The sequence below is a fragment of the Mangifera indica genome, chromosome 11 (genome assembly GCF_011075055.1).
Source record: "Mangifera indica cultivar Alphonso chromosome 11, CATAS_Mindica_2.1, whole genome shotgun sequence".
Lineage (NCBI taxonomy): Eukaryota > Viridiplantae > Streptophyta > Magnoliopsida > Sapindales > Anacardiaceae > Mangifera > Mangifera indica.
The window spans coordinates 2040143-2054514 of NC_058147.1; the positions used below are offsets into that span (position 1 = coordinate 2040143).

A 14372-nucleotide genomic window follows, 5' to 3' on the forward strand; every position below is an offset into this window, starting at 1 on the left:
GTGTAATTGAAAATTGATATGAGATTGCCAAGTACAGTACAGATTACATTTTCTTTGATATAATATGTAAAGCAAATATACATTCAAAGCACTACTTTGTGGACGATACAACATCCTTATTGTCACTTTATTGTATCATTGTGTGAATGTATTTTGCATGTCTAACTTGATCAGTTTAGCACTATCTCCTTATCTTTGCCCTTCTCCCCACAGTTGTAGAGGCATGCATGACTTTGTGGCTTTTCAGGATTATCTGGGTCTGAGTCGCTTGGTTCCATGGAAAGCCCTCTGAGGTACTCTCTTCTTATTGTGGGCTGATAGGTAAGATTTTGCGCTGGAGTGATGCTAAACTCAGCCTTGTGTGTCTCAATGGACTCTAGCTGAATTGCTGACTTGGTGTCTTCTTTTTGGTTGTGAGAGATATCCAGCTGAACACCAGGATTTCTTTCATTGACCGAACTCTCCAACAAAATTGAGTTATTGGTGCTCTGCATATTACTGTTGACATACACCTTTCTTTCTTGATCTTTTCTGACAATGGGATCTCCAGGAATTCGTTCCTTGGAGCTTCCTTCTCCATCAGTAGTAGATTCATGGATTTCATTTGAGTTGATCCTATAACCACGGTAAATGTGAACTGAGCCATCCTTTTGGGTTGACTCTGAGCCTATGAGCATGGATGCTCCTCTGTTTTCACCTGCTAGGGTTATCATACTTACAGGTTTTCCATCCATCTGCTTTGAATTCAGTAAGGTCAGCTTTTGCGTAAACTGCAAAATGTTATCCTTGATCTCTTTGTGCAGTGGTGTTTTTCGTTGAATATCACCTCTAGTACTGCTGTCTTTCAGATGTGTTGAACTCACAGTCTTAATCTGCTCTTCATCAGAGTCGGAGGTTGACAATGGCTTCTTTCTATCAAAACTTTCTTGCTCCTCCCGCTTCCTTTCCCCAGTTTGAAATGTGGAAGTCAGTAACGCTCTAATCTGAGTTCCCGAACCTGATGCCCCTGTAAGAAGCTTAGTGAGTGCCTTCCGCATCTGCTCATCAATTGTCTCTTTAGTCTCTTCTTCTTTCACTTGATGTACTGCATCTTTCTTTCCATCTTCTGGCTTTCCTTCTTTCACTGATTCTCCCACAGCTTTCTTCTCTTCTGCCACAGAAGTTGGTGCTACTGCTGCAACCCCAACTGATATTTGTGCTGCCTGTGTTGTCACTTTTTCACGTTTGAAGGGGGTTGCAGTTTGGTATGGAGATTCAGATACAATCGCAGATTCGAGTTCTGTCTTTGGCTGTTCTTGTAATGGCCTCATTGATCTGAATGGCTTTGGTTCTTGCTCATGAGGGACAAATGATGGGGGTTGGATAAGACTAAGAGGAGGTTGAGAAGTCTGTTGTGGTGCAGGTTCTGATTTCTTTGGCGGAGAGAGTGGCTGAAATACTTCCCAGGGTGATGGCTGCAGCTCAGGAGCTTTGCGCAATGGTAAAGAGGGTTGTGATGTTTGATCAGTAGTACGAGTGGCAAGACGATCTAAAGATTGAGGCTGGGGGGCTGCTTCTGTTGTTGATTGGATCTGCGAAGCAGTGCGAGATGGAGATGGGGGTACAGAGGTAGCCCTAACCTGTGTTGTTGCCCGGGCTGGTGATGCTGGTTGGGAAGCAACCCTTGATTCAGTGGCTGCACGAGATGGTAATGGCTGAGGTTCTGGTTTTGGTGGTGGCTGAGGTTCTGTTCTTGGTGCAGGGGGTGGAGGCCGTGAGGGAGCTATCCCTGCAGGCCGAAAAGGTGGCTGCTGAGGGGTAGAGGTAGTGGTTGGCTGTGGTGGGACTTGAACTGGGGGCTCAGAAGGACGAGGAGGAGCAGCAATTGCTGACAGCCAAGGAAGCCGAAAGCGAAATGCTTGCCTCTGTTCAGCCATAGATTATCAAGAGAAGAAGAAAGACAGATATACAAATGGAAACTGGTTGGTTCTTGTTGAAGGTGTTGCTCATAGATTGACGGAAGTAAGGGTTTATATATGTTAGTATTTGATTCCTTAGAAAGTGTCTTGTAGTTGACAAACTACACTCAGCTTTCGAAAGGCTTGGCCTTTGAATATGAGAAGAAAAGGATTCTTGAGACAGATGTTCCCTCTCAGGCGGGTTAAGCATCTCATTTTAGTTTCCTTGAGGTCTCTCATCGGTGTCCTGGCAACTGTTCTGGATTTTATGCTCCAAAACCATTGCCAAGATGCCATATTTTCATATTTTCCTACATCTTTACGTTATCCTGTGATCATTGGTGAGGACAGACGCATAATAAATATATAAAAAGAGTAGCTTGATTCATTTTTGAAATGAATATTTAGACCGGGTAAAGGGCAGGTGGTGGACTGACAGAAGTAGACAAACTTCTGCTTGGGGAACAGCTTGTATTAAAGTCATAATGTATAGCTTGAATTTGTTCGAGTTTGTGCACAATACTATTGAAGACCATCAGCGGGGTGAATAATGTTGTTGGATGGTTAGATAGTATCACCAGCAATATAAAATTTTCACTCATATTAGATGACACAAACAAATCGATCTTAAATCGAATTGGAGCTCTAACTCGAAGTTCATTGTTCAAACCGAGTCATAGATTCGATTTGAACTGTATCGAATCCACCCTTAAAGAATGATGAGGTGGACGCTTATGCCTAAATACATAAAGGCTGTGCAAAATTCTCTATCTTTTGCACCAAAAAAAAGCAAGAATCAATTTGCAGCTTTGTATTCAAGTGTTGGATTGTGTCGACTACATTGGAGTGGCCAATTCCCACAATCCAGCACGGACTTCTGGAAGGAAAGCTTCAAGGTAATAAAAGAAAGAGAATTGGGGAATAACTACTTTCATTACTTTTTGGTCTCCTGTATAAGACAACCCACCTTACCTTCGACTTATAATGAAGCAAGGTACCAAGGTCCAGGAGATGAAAACAAAAACAAAAAGCTTCTCTCTCCATTTTTCTAATCACTTACGAAAAGTACTACTGATATGAAATTTTATTGGGAAAAGGATTATTTTCCATCCATTTTTTACCCCAATCTCAAACCTACACTCACAACAGATAAAAATTCATTTTTCCCATCCATAACCAAACTGTCGTCCATTTTTTTAGTTAGGGATAGGGGTAAAATCGTTATTTTAATTATAAACCTCAAAACTTTAAAATTTCACCATTTCCCCCCTCCAAGTTTTAAAAACTAACACTTCAACCCATTCTCAAAGTTTGAAAAGTTTAGATTTCACCCCTAGGGTTTGCTTCCTTCTCCGACCACCACCGACGGCTGACGCATTCCACCAATCTCCCATCTTCGACTACAAAGGACAACGAAAGACGACCCTTCGTCACCCAGATCTGGACAACGAAGCGTCGTCCTTCGTCGTCTGGGTGGATCTCTTCGTCGCATCGTGCGACGAAAAGATCTTCGTCTCTTCGTCGCACCGTGCGCCAGGGAAATGAAAATCTCTTCGTCGCATCACTGCCGTCGTACTAGGAGAAGGTCGATGTCAACGTCAGAAGATGAAATTGAAGAACGAGGGTGAAACTGCTATTTTTGAAAGTTATGGGGGAGGCTGCGTTCTGAAAAATATGGAAACCCTAAGTTTGGGGGTGAAAATGTTACTTTTCAAAGTTTAAAAACTTTAAGTAAAAGTAAAATGTTAGTTTCTAAAACCTATGAGAGGTGAAAAGTAATAAATTTTATAACTTTTTAATATAAACAGTAAAATAACTATTTTACCTCTCCATTTAACAGAAAAAATAGATGACAATTTGGTCATGAGTGAAAAAAGTGGATTTTAATCTGCCGTGGGTATAGGTTTGAGAATGGCGTAAAAAATGGGTGGGAAATAGTCCTTTTCCCAATTTTATTCACAAGTAAAAGGTCCAGCCCTCCATATTAGCCATTCATATGTGGGGATGTCCACAACTTCAGCAACAAAGAAGTACACATTCCCTTGTTTATTCTTCTGTGCTAGATCACTATGCCAAGGGTGGATCCAATCTAAATTGGCTTGGATCGAAGCTATAGTTCGATAAATCAATATAAGATGGATGCTTAGGTTATATATGATACAAAGTGCATAGTAATATCAATAAACAGAATCAAATGCGAGCATTTGTTTGAGGAATGTGAATGTAGGTTTCCACGTTAGTTCCAGAAATGAGATTATTTTGTAAGCTCTCTTCATTTTACATAAACGGTTTATAATTATATCATCTGTGCTGCAGATGGCACAACATAATGAAGGATCACTGGCGGTACTAAAACCAGGAGAGCAATAACAGATTGCAGGAATATTCGTAAGGTACAAGTCTCTTTTGTTAATATAATATTACTGGCCAAATATTAATCCTACTTGTGCCTTTCGGACACTTAAATATATAAAAACTGAAAGCAGTCTGTCTGAGGAAGATTATTGGGCAGGGAAGATCACCCAACCGCCCTAGGATTGGGGAAATTATGACGAGGTTATCTCTTTCCTCTCCTTAAGTCTTTTGTTGTTTTAACCCAACAAATTTGTTATTATATTATATAAACACATCTTGAATGTTTGAATTCTTAATAGAACAAACCAGATTACAGTGCCATCCGGGCACTGGTGGATCAGCAAAGTAGCGCATTGGGAAAAATCTCATCTGATGTAGAACTATGAGTAACTGTAACATACTTAAAAATGTAGAAAACCCAAATGAATATTAATCACAGATATCAGGTACCAAGTTGTCAAAATCCGTTCAAGTTTCTTATTCCAAATTAGAGGGTAAGCATTTCAAGCAATATGAGAAAAAAGTCAGCCACCCAGAACAAAATTGAAGACATGAAAGCAGGATTAAGAAGATAAAAAAGAGGGTACCTCTTTAAGTAATTGTTACAAAAGACGAGTAACTGGCATTCTATCTATTTGGGCATAAATACCACCACGAAAGAAAGCAAGACTAAGATGAAGATGAAAATAAAAAGCTTCACCAACTCATTTGAGGAGTGCATCCTGCTTCGCAATCAGATTATTCCCATGACCATTTCTTGGCAGTGTAAGGCTTGAAGAAAAGCATTACTATCTCATTGTTGGTCTCTTGCGGCTGAAGGCTTCAGATGCCATTAGTGCTACCTTTAAATCCTCAGATGCGGTGTACCCTCGGCCCTCCATTCGCCTATGTACCCGAAGAGCATCTTGCACAAACCCACCTGCAATAAGCCCATTTATAACCCTCTCAAAATCAACAGGTTCCATTTGTTCCTCCCTTGATTCTAAAACCCCCAGAGCCTGAAGAGCTTTCTTCTCAACCCTGGCCCTTGCATACATATCACAAAGGCTTACTTGAAGCTTAAAAGGTGGTGCCTCACCCAGCTCAGAAATCTTACCCAATAGATGTTCAGCCTCATCAACCAGCTGCAGCCTACCCAACCAATCAACAAGAACAGTATAAGTAGCAGGTCCAGGCTCGAAGCCATCCTTCTCAAGCTGCAATAAGAGGCTTAAGGCCTTATCCAATAAATTCTTTTTCTCATAAGCTGCAATCATGCTAGCTGTGCACCTATCATCAGGCTTATACCCAAGTTTTATCATGTCATCAAAGTTGCTCCTTGCCTGATCAGGGTCACCAGCTAGTCCATAAGCCTCCACAAGCAAGGTGCAAGACTCCAAAGTTGGTTGGAATCCAGCAAATTGCATGGTTATTGCGATTCGTCCAGCTCCACTAACATCACCACATCGGGCAAAGGATCGTAGCAATGCTAAATAAATCTCCTTTGAAGGTTTGATGTCTCTTACCTCCATCTCTCTGATCAACATCTCACCCAACTTGGGTTGGCCAACATTCACATATGCCATGATCATTGAGTTATAGACCTTCATGTCTGGTTGAAAGCCATGGCTCTTCAAGCGTTCAAATGCTTCTTTAGCACGATCAAGGTTGCCTGCTTTGCTATACATGTGAACCAGCACAGTGGCTGTCAAAATATCTGGCAGAATACCATTCTCATTCATCTGTTTGAAAATTCTCTCAGCGTCTTCTAATCGATTTTCCTTAGCATAGGCTTCAATAAGCTTTGAGTAGTCTCGAACATTTGTTTGGAAAGATTTTTCACTCAACAAAAGTTCTGAAACCTACACATTATATCATTTACCATTAACATATTTTTCACTCAACACAAGTTCTGATACCTACCAAATTACTTAATTAAACATTAACTACATCAAAATAGTTAAAACATCAATATGCTGCACTAATTTGAACTGTACAATGTAACCCAGAAATTTTCAACTCTGGTCTACACAAATGTTGCTCGTAAAAACAAGGGGGAAATTCCCAGTAGAATAGCATAAGAGCTAAAGATTGTTAATCAAGAACAGAATAGATCAATAGAAACAAAATGAAAAGAAGTGCAAATTAAATCAAACTGAAACTGCCTTGAAAAAATAAAGTGGTTAATCACATTGAAAGTGCATAGATGATCAAGGGAGAGTAGGCCTAGTTTTTTATTTAATTAAACCTAGATGTTCATGCAACATGCATGAAATCAAGTAAGACACCATAGTCAGGCATCTACTTTCTTTCCACCTTTTTTTCAAGGAACCCTAAACCCTTAGACACCATGGTCATTAAGTTGTTAAAGTTCCTATCAAAGCCAATCATTTAACAGGATGAAGAGCAGGAGTTAATCATAAGACAAACAAGTAATAAACAATTCAGCATTCCATCATGGTAAAAGAAAATTAATCAACCATAATTTTACAGCACCGTGACAAGTTAAGAGAGGAATGAATGCAGGCAGTTACCTTGAAGCACAACTGAGTATTCTTTTCTTGCAATTTATCAAGTAGGGTGATCCAGTCTATCCTGCTAGGCTGTAGAAGCTCTTTCCATTCAGCCAACAAAAGTGAAGGGTCTTCCTCCTCTTTTAACGAGAGGATTTTCTCAGTAACCAGTTTGCACTTCCCAGATACTGGCTTCGGTTCCTGAGGCCATAGGACCTCTTCTGACTCATGGATCTTATCAGCTACTTTGGTCCACTTTGAATCTGATAGATCGAGTCCATAAATCTTGTATTTTATCTTCCCGTGTCTCTTTGGAAGGGTGACAACTTTCGGTTTATCCTCCATTCCAACACCCTCTCCATCCATAACTGCACCATTTTTTCTTTCTGCTTCTTCTTTTTCTTGTGCTTGTGCCTCTTTTCTCATTCGCTCCAAACCCTCATAAAACTCACACTCCTCCATTTTTTCACGAGCCCATTTAAACCTAAGCTCTTTCAATAAATCCCCACGAATACCAATTTCGCCAGCAAACCTAGTCATTACCTTCACTTCTTCAGACTGTAAAAACCCTTTCATTTTCTCCTTCTTCCTCGCTTTCTCCATGTCCTCCAATACCGAATTGCTGACTTCCCACACTGTTTTCCACAAATCCTCGCTAAAATCCTGAGATGGCGTGGCCCCAGCAGAGCCAAGCATATGCTGTAAACCTCCCTTTTCCATCTCAGATACAACTTTCTCAACAAGAATTAATAGCATACCATCAATCGTTTGTTTATCGCAATCTAGATAAGCTTCAACCATCTTCTTACGCATTGTCCAAACAAATCGTGACAAAAACTCATTAATGCCCTCATCCTCCTCCTCCATATCGTTTCCAGGGTCAACGCTTGAACTAATTAGTTTAGTTTCTCGAGTTGAATGAATATATCTGGTGAAAGACAAAAGGGGCTTTGGGATTCTAGGATTTTGGAGAAGAGTAAAGCCATGACCTTCTGGTGACCAAGTATAAGGTAAGACTGGGGCTACAATGGAGGCTAAATTTTGGTGATTGTTGAAATAAGGAGTTGATAATCTCCCATTTAATCTCGATAAACTGTTAATAGTATCCTTAGAAACTAAGCGCTTCAAATTCATCTCACAGAGGAAGAGGAATCTTCAAATCGTAAAGAAGAGTCACTCAGAAACAAATATAATAAAGTAAAAGAGAAAAGCTGCTGATAACTAGGCTAAGGCTAATATGCCTGCAATGGAAATGTGAGGAGCTCAATGGCCCGGTGATTTGAATCAAGGGTTTAGTAAGTGAAGGAGGTGAAGTCTGCGATAGTTAGGGTTTACCTGAACGACATCGTGTTGAAACAGTACAGGCCTGTAGGCCTATAGGCCCAGGTGTTGAGAAAGACCCAACAGTGGCCCAACCATATGGACCAGTAGATCTAATGGATCTAATCGAGGGAGCCAAGTCTAAGAAATACCAAGCAAAGCTCATACCAGAATCCAATCATTCATTAAACAACTCAAAAAACTAAGGGTGGATTTTGACCAACGCCAAGTCTGAACAAGGTTTAGTTAAATAATAAAATTACGTATATTTATTTTTAATATATAGATAATATATAATTAAATAATTTTAAATTAAAAATAAAATAATACTTAATTATAAAATAACATATTATTTATGTATATAAATTATACACTAAAAATAAGTACATATAACATTACTACTCTTTTGATTCGAATTCAATTTGAATTTGAGCATAATCCAAACTCATAAGAAGTATGGCGATTTTCAAAGGCAAAATAAAGGGTTAAATTCTTGGCTTTGGTTGAGGTAAAACATTTCTCAGATGCCTCGTGATTCGTGAATCAAGTGAAAGTGAGTCAAGATAAGGGAAGGGAAATTTTATTGTATTAAAATTTCCCATTGGAGCTCTGCAGTGTTCATGATAGTAAGAACTCAAAAAATCATATTACATGACTAAACAAAATGCTTTGAGAACGCAAGAACCAGTATAAAGCACAATATTTGGTAAAAAGTGATCCCGATCAATCTGAATTTACATGGGATAGCATGAAATTCAAAACCTCTAATATTACAAGATTAAGCTGAACTAGGAGATCAAAAATTTAGGCTGCTTCCTACAAGTAGATGCAAGAAGAAGAGCAACTGTACATTCCTAAATATGGCTCAAACCCAGCTCTAGGAAAGCCATCAGTAAACCATGTTAGGTTCCAGAAAGAAAAAGCTAATGGTTGAAATGCATAAATCTTGATAGTTTCCTTCCCACAAATCCAAATGTCTGAGATTGCCTCTTCTTATCTTTAGCAGTATCAGCAACTGAACAGTCTGAAGCATAAACTTCCCTTTCATGTTCCAATAGCTGAAGCAATTCTTTGGCAATCACCTGTCCCCCAGAATTCCCATCCGCAGAAATATCAGCCAGAGCCTGAATGATGCTCCCTGTCATGGCCACCTTGCAATACTCTGCTCGCTCGTAACATAAGGATAACAGGATACCCACTATGTGCTCCTGATCCTCCTTGGTTCCAGTTTCCAGGAGTTTGGCAATTGAAATTATGCTTAAATTTGTTTGAGCAACAGCAGTCCTGGCCTCCTCATCTGAGCACAAGAAGTTAATAATCTTGAGGCAATATCTTGCCAGCATTTGATCTTCCAAGAAATGGACAAGTCTAGGGATGCAATCCAAATATAACATGTGGTATATAATGTTACTGTCACAAGACAAATTATATAGTATCTTCATACAAAGCTCATGGGATTCCCGGTTTTCAGTGTCGAGGACTCTGAAGACTGAAGGTAAAATGCCGGATGCCACAATTCCAGATTTATAGCACTGTTGGCAGGACAACACTTCAATGATTGCAAGGGTTTTTTGTGTGATTTCAGAATCCAGATACGATGCCAACACAGAAAATTCATCTTCATGAAATGGAGGCACTTCATCTCTGTGTGAAACAGTCAATTTATTATTAGAAGAGTGAAAGTCATTTTACTCCTGTAGAAAGAACAAAATTGGTCTAGGTGCATATGATAAAATTCTATTCTTTTTTCCTATAATATAAACAAGCAATGCCTGTGCTTAATATATCCTTATTTTTTGTTACTCTTTTTCAAGTTCATTCAATATGCTGATAAAATAAGATTTCTATGAACTAACAGGCCCATCTATTCCCAGCAAGTTTTAATGGTGGTTATTCTTGATGAGTTTGTTGCATTATCTTAGCATACCAAACATATATCACTTGATTATATATTGTTTGGCCCTAATTCGTTTTGTAGATGAATAAGCTACATGATGCATATGCATGTACAAAATCTTCATTTTCAAGCATGAATTTTTCATAGCCTATTCTCAATTAAAAGAAAAGAATGCTTCATGTCTTGTCTATAATTTTTTTCTTGCAATTTCCATACAAAAGAAAAAAACTTTTCTTATCAAAAGAAACCTGATTAAATGAAATTGTTACCTGCAATGACTCAAAACAGCCAGAAGCACCTCTGCTCCATCTTTTTGAGCTTTCACATCAGAAAAATTATATGCATCTTTCAAAAATTTTATCAGTGGCTTTATATAGCTGTTTGAAAATGCCAGATGACAGCATTGGTCATTTTCCTTCAGTTGCTTTCTAATATTTTCCACCATGTCACACTGTAATCCCCAAGGATGAAAAGCAAGTTTAGGGAGAATGGTAAATTCTGTGCCTTCTCTAGTTCTAGAAGATAGATTCATCTGAGAATTTGCATCTGCTTGAGGCAGCATACTAATGAAACTTTGATTAGTGCTGCCATTTGATAAATCTGAACTATGACCAGTATCTGAAGAACGAAGTGACACATTGCTAACTTGAAGACACAAATTATCAATAGAGCTGCCAAAACTGGAAATGGAGTACGAAGAGGAAGCTTTCCATGAGGAACGAAGAGAAGTCATTACATGTGGCTGAGAAATGCTAATCCCATGCTCCAAACACCACTTTGAAATCAGCCTTTTCATTGCTAAGTTTGGAATAACGGTCAAATCATCCAGTCTCATAAGAGTCTTGGGGCACATCTTATGACCCTCATTAAACCATTTTTCTATCCACACTCGTTCAAATGTCTTCCCAGAAGCAATAACAACAGGATCATACATCACTCTCATAGAGATGGGACATTTGAATTCCTCAGGAGGCTCAAGTGTACCAGATTCATTAACTTGGGTCTCATCCCCCACATTGATTACTAGTGGTTCTGTCTTAATGGATTGATGATCTGACTCTTCTGGTGGCACAGCAGTACTCTTAGTATTGTGTTGGCAAATTAATTCTCCATACTTCTTCAAAAGATATAAGAGGTACTTCAGGATTTTCCTCTTTCTGGAATCTGTATCCGAAACCTTGTCAAGTAATCTTTTAATAGATCTCTTCTCTATCAAAATAGCCAACTTGGATGTAATGTTCAGCCTTAAAGCGGCAAGCTGTAAAGCCTCCTGTTCTAATTGGTTAATAGAACCTGATGCAGATATGTCCTGCCGAAGAAGAGATAGTACACCCTTCCCAGCCTCTTCTTCAGAAGGGTCTAGTGGAAACTTTGCTCTCCTTAGATCACCGATAATTTCAGAAATCTGCATACAACCATCTACACTCAATGCTAACTAAAAAATAGTTACTAGAGCAAAGTGCCAGCATATAGTATATCAGCATGCTCTTAAAATGACCCTCATTACTTCTAGCATTTAAACAAATAAGGTTTTTATCTAAGAAATAAATATGCCTACAAATTGCTTCCAGCATTGAAACAAACAGAAAATTTTTTTCTAATATTGAACTTCACTGCCATGGAGACAAAAATTTGAAGAAAAACGGTACAAACCTTCTCAGCCAACAACAGTGGAACAGTATTCTGAATTTGACCCAAACCCAATTCCAATGAGTTCCGCACCCTTTCAAATCTCATTTGTACCTTATCTGCTGTTATTGCCTTAAAATTTACAGTTTAAAACAACAATGCAATAAGAAAATGCAAATTAGAAACCTTAACAAGAAAATATCTTCTCTTATTAGCTGAACAAAAAAGAGTGTTAATTGGCAGTTGTGAGCAGATTTTGCTTTTATATATACCAAGTAAAGTTTGCTACACTCAGAACAATGCTGGATAAGTAACTTTGCTTTGTCTATTGCAATCTGAATTGAACTAAAGGCCTGTAATCCTGATATGCATTGGGGCCGAGCAGATTCAATATCTGTATTTATGTGAGAGATGCTTTGAATCAACTTCTTCAGCTCTAAACACATCAAACGATGCACCTGCATTCATGTTATACAGTCATCTACATGTACTAAGTAGCAACAATTTGTTGCCTTCCTCCCTTCTCCCTTTACATTAAATAAATAAGAATGGTCAAGCAGAAATATGGAACAAGGAAAGACATTTTGTTTTGCAGCTACTGAGATGCCAAGTGTATTTTGAAGAATATGAGGCATGTTTTACAATCTTACATTAGGATAAATCATTGTACATCAAGTTTCGCCTTTTGGGATTTCACATTCTATCAAATCAATGCAAAAAAAATAAATAAATAAACTATATATTAGGAATAGAATATTTATATTTTCATCTTTAAGGTTCCATTTATGTTCAGTTTACTCCAGTGCAACACCATACAAACACATCCATTTTGTCAGATCAATTATTTTAGTATTGTTAGTTTACTTTCTTAATACTGTCAGGGTAAATCTGAAATTTCTTTAATATATAATATTTCTCAGGATAAAACTTAAATTAACAAAAATATAGAATAAAAGTTTAAAACAATATATATTCAACATCTTATAAGACTGAACTGTTAGACCTTCTTCTAATCATGATTAATGGTTATCAATACAATATAAGATTGTTGACGAAGACTAAACTCCAATTAAGTTAACAAAGAGAAAAATTACTTGGAGATGGACCAGATAACTGATTTTAACCTTAATTGTGCAGTGAAGAGGAAGTTCGCCCTCAAATTTAGCTTCAGCAACATCACATTTGCGCCCCATTCTGTAAAAATGTATCCTCAATCTGCGAAATGCAGAAATCATTTGATTGGTCAAAGTTAAACATATATTTTTCTCTAGCAGAAAATTCATCCTCAGACATAAAAAGGTCTGTTTTAATCATCACACAATTGACAGTTTCTTCTTGCACATACAGCAACAAAATCTAATGTTTCATAATGGTGACCCAAATTCTGAAGTTTAGGAAGTAGGATTCGAGATGTAATTTTCAAGGAGATCTATGATGGTCACAGAATAGGCTTAATCTCATATCCCACCACTATCGCATATGTGGTCACCCTTGTGGTATGGATTGCGTGACTCAACAAAAAAATTTCTCATTACACTAAAGTAAATGCAGTAGACAACGGGTAGAATAACAGTGATCTACAGTAAACGGGTACGAATTGTGAGCAGAACATATGTGACCCGTTGTGTACATGTAATCTGAGAGTACAGACGTGAAATATCTGCAACTATGTGAAGGAGCATGTGCTGCAAAATTAGATTGTTTCCATCTTACAAATCATGAATGCAAGAGCTAATAAGTCAAATAGAAAACGGAAAACAAGCAACAGAATCCATGTTAGGCATGCTCTTATTTATTATCTGCACAAAAATTTCTGGCGGGACAGGCCCTTGAGAAGTTAAAAAAAGAAGGTAAAACTTAAAGAGCGAAACTCACCCACTTAAATTGCAGAAGGCATCAGCATAAATGAAGAACCAAATCCGCAAAGCAACAGAACCTAAGTTGAAAGATCAGAGTATACAGTGAAAAGCAATAATATTCAAAGTAAAGATGCATAAAAATAGAGACAAATAACGGTATCGCATGAATGCTAAAAATTACCTCAAAAGATGTGAGAATACAGTTCCTAAAGAATCACTTCTATTTTTTCAGCTCATTCTCTCAACAGTAGCTGCAAGTGTTCCTTTTCAGGAGAGGTTGTTTGTACTTTGGTCTTTCAGGGGCAAGGCAACTCCACGTAGAAACATGATATCCTTAAGTCAAGAGTGAAGCCAATAAAACAATTTTTGACGTAAAAAATGGTGAAAGATGATCGTCATCCTCTTTACTGCTCAGTGGACCCAAAGGTCAAAACGTCCAATCATTTTGACACAGGAATCGATAGCTGAAAGCTCTTAAGTTTCCATGTATCTTACGATTTACAGGGCATTCATGATTCATAGACATAAAATGGGTTTTTGAAATTTCAACGTGTTGAGGGAGATGAGGACATGGTTGGGAATGACGTGACAGGTCTCCATCCCTAAAAGAGGGGATATTTTCCCCCTCTTTGTCCTCTTTCTCGTCGCAGCGATGATATAAAATTTGTGCCTCCAAACAAATAAATAAAAATTGAATTTAGTTTAAACACTTTAAATTTAAATAAAAAAGTTTGTCAAATTAATATTAAAAATAATTTAAATTTATATTTAAATATATGATGGTTGATAAAATAATATCAACTAATAATTAATTAATATAATTTAAATCAAATTATCAACTAATTTTTAATTAAATTAAATTATTTACTTAATTCATAAATTA

General features: G+C 37.8%; 3 protein-coding genes across 4 annotated transcripts; all 3 read right to left on the reverse strand.

The window, feature by feature from the left end:
- Positions 1–170: 170 nt before the first annotated feature.
- LOC123229616 (proteoglycan 4-like) lies at positions 171–1916 on the reverse strand. Its single transcript, XM_044655540.1, has one exon. It carries the CDS (start codon positions 1914–1916, stop codon positions 171–173), a length of 1746 nt encoding a protein of 581 aa, XP_044511475.1.
- A 2919-nt stretch (positions 1917–4835) lies between these two features.
- Positions 4836–8080, reverse strand: LOC123229787 (pentatricopeptide repeat-containing protein At5g39710). The gene is made up of 2 exons (XM_044655734.1): positions 6806–8080; positions 4836–6133 (listed from the first exon to the last, which is right to left on the reverse strand). Exons 1-2 carry the CDS (start codon positions 7916–7918, stop codon positions 5081–5083), a joined length of 2166 nt encoding a protein of 721 aa, XP_044511669.1. The 5' UTR covers positions 7919–8080; the 3' UTR covers positions 4836–5080.
- Positions 8081–8756: 676 nt separating this feature from the next.
- LOC123228632 (U-box domain-containing protein 5-like) lies at positions 8757–14125 on the reverse strand. 2 transcript variants are annotated; one of them, XM_044654065.1, is made up of 7 exons: positions 13671–14125; positions 13506–13566; positions 12755–12845; positions 11903–12088; positions 11655–11762; positions 10271–11406; positions 8757–9748 (listed from the first exon to the last, which is right to left on the reverse strand). In XM_044654065.1, the coding sequence occupies exons 3-7, from the start codon at positions 12821–12823 to the stop codon at positions 9028–9030; spliced, it is 2220 nt and encodes a 739-aa protein (XP_044510000.1). In that variant the 5' UTR covers positions 12824–12845; positions 13506–13566; positions 13671–14125; the 3' UTR covers positions 8757–9027. The 2 variants fall into 2 exon arrangements, with proteins under 2 accessions (XP_044510000.1, XP_044510002.1); XM_044654067.1 differs by lacking the exon at positions 11903–12088.
- Between the last annotated feature and the right edge of the window lie 247 nt (positions 14126–14372).

Bases quoted from the DNA above. Each gene is read 5' to 3' on its own strand.
- LOC123229616 (XM_044655540.1), bottom strand. From the start codon at position 1,916: ATGGCTGAACAGAGGCAAGCATTTCGCTTTCGGCTTCCTTGGCTGTCA.
- LOC123229787 (XM_044655734.1), bottom strand. From the start codon at position 7,918: ATGAATTTGAAGCGCTTAGTTTCTAAGGATACTATTAACAGTTTATCG. The intron at 6,134-6,805 runs GTAACTGCCTGC...TATAATGTGTAG, and splicing joins ATACTCAGTTGTGCTTCAAG to GTTTCAGAACTTTTGTTGAG.
- LOC123228632 (XM_044654065.1), bottom strand. From the start codon at position 12,823: ATGGGGCGCAAATGTGATGTTGCTGAAGCTAAATTTGAGGGCGAACTT. The intron at 12,089-12,754 runs GTTAAAATCAGT...ACATGAATGCAG, and splicing joins CTCTTCACTGCACAATTAAG to GTGCATCGTTTGATGTGTTT. The intron at 11,407-11,654 runs GTTTGTACCGTT...GGTTGTATGCAG, and splicing joins CACTGTTGTTGGCTGAGAAG to ATTTCTGAAATTATCGGTGA.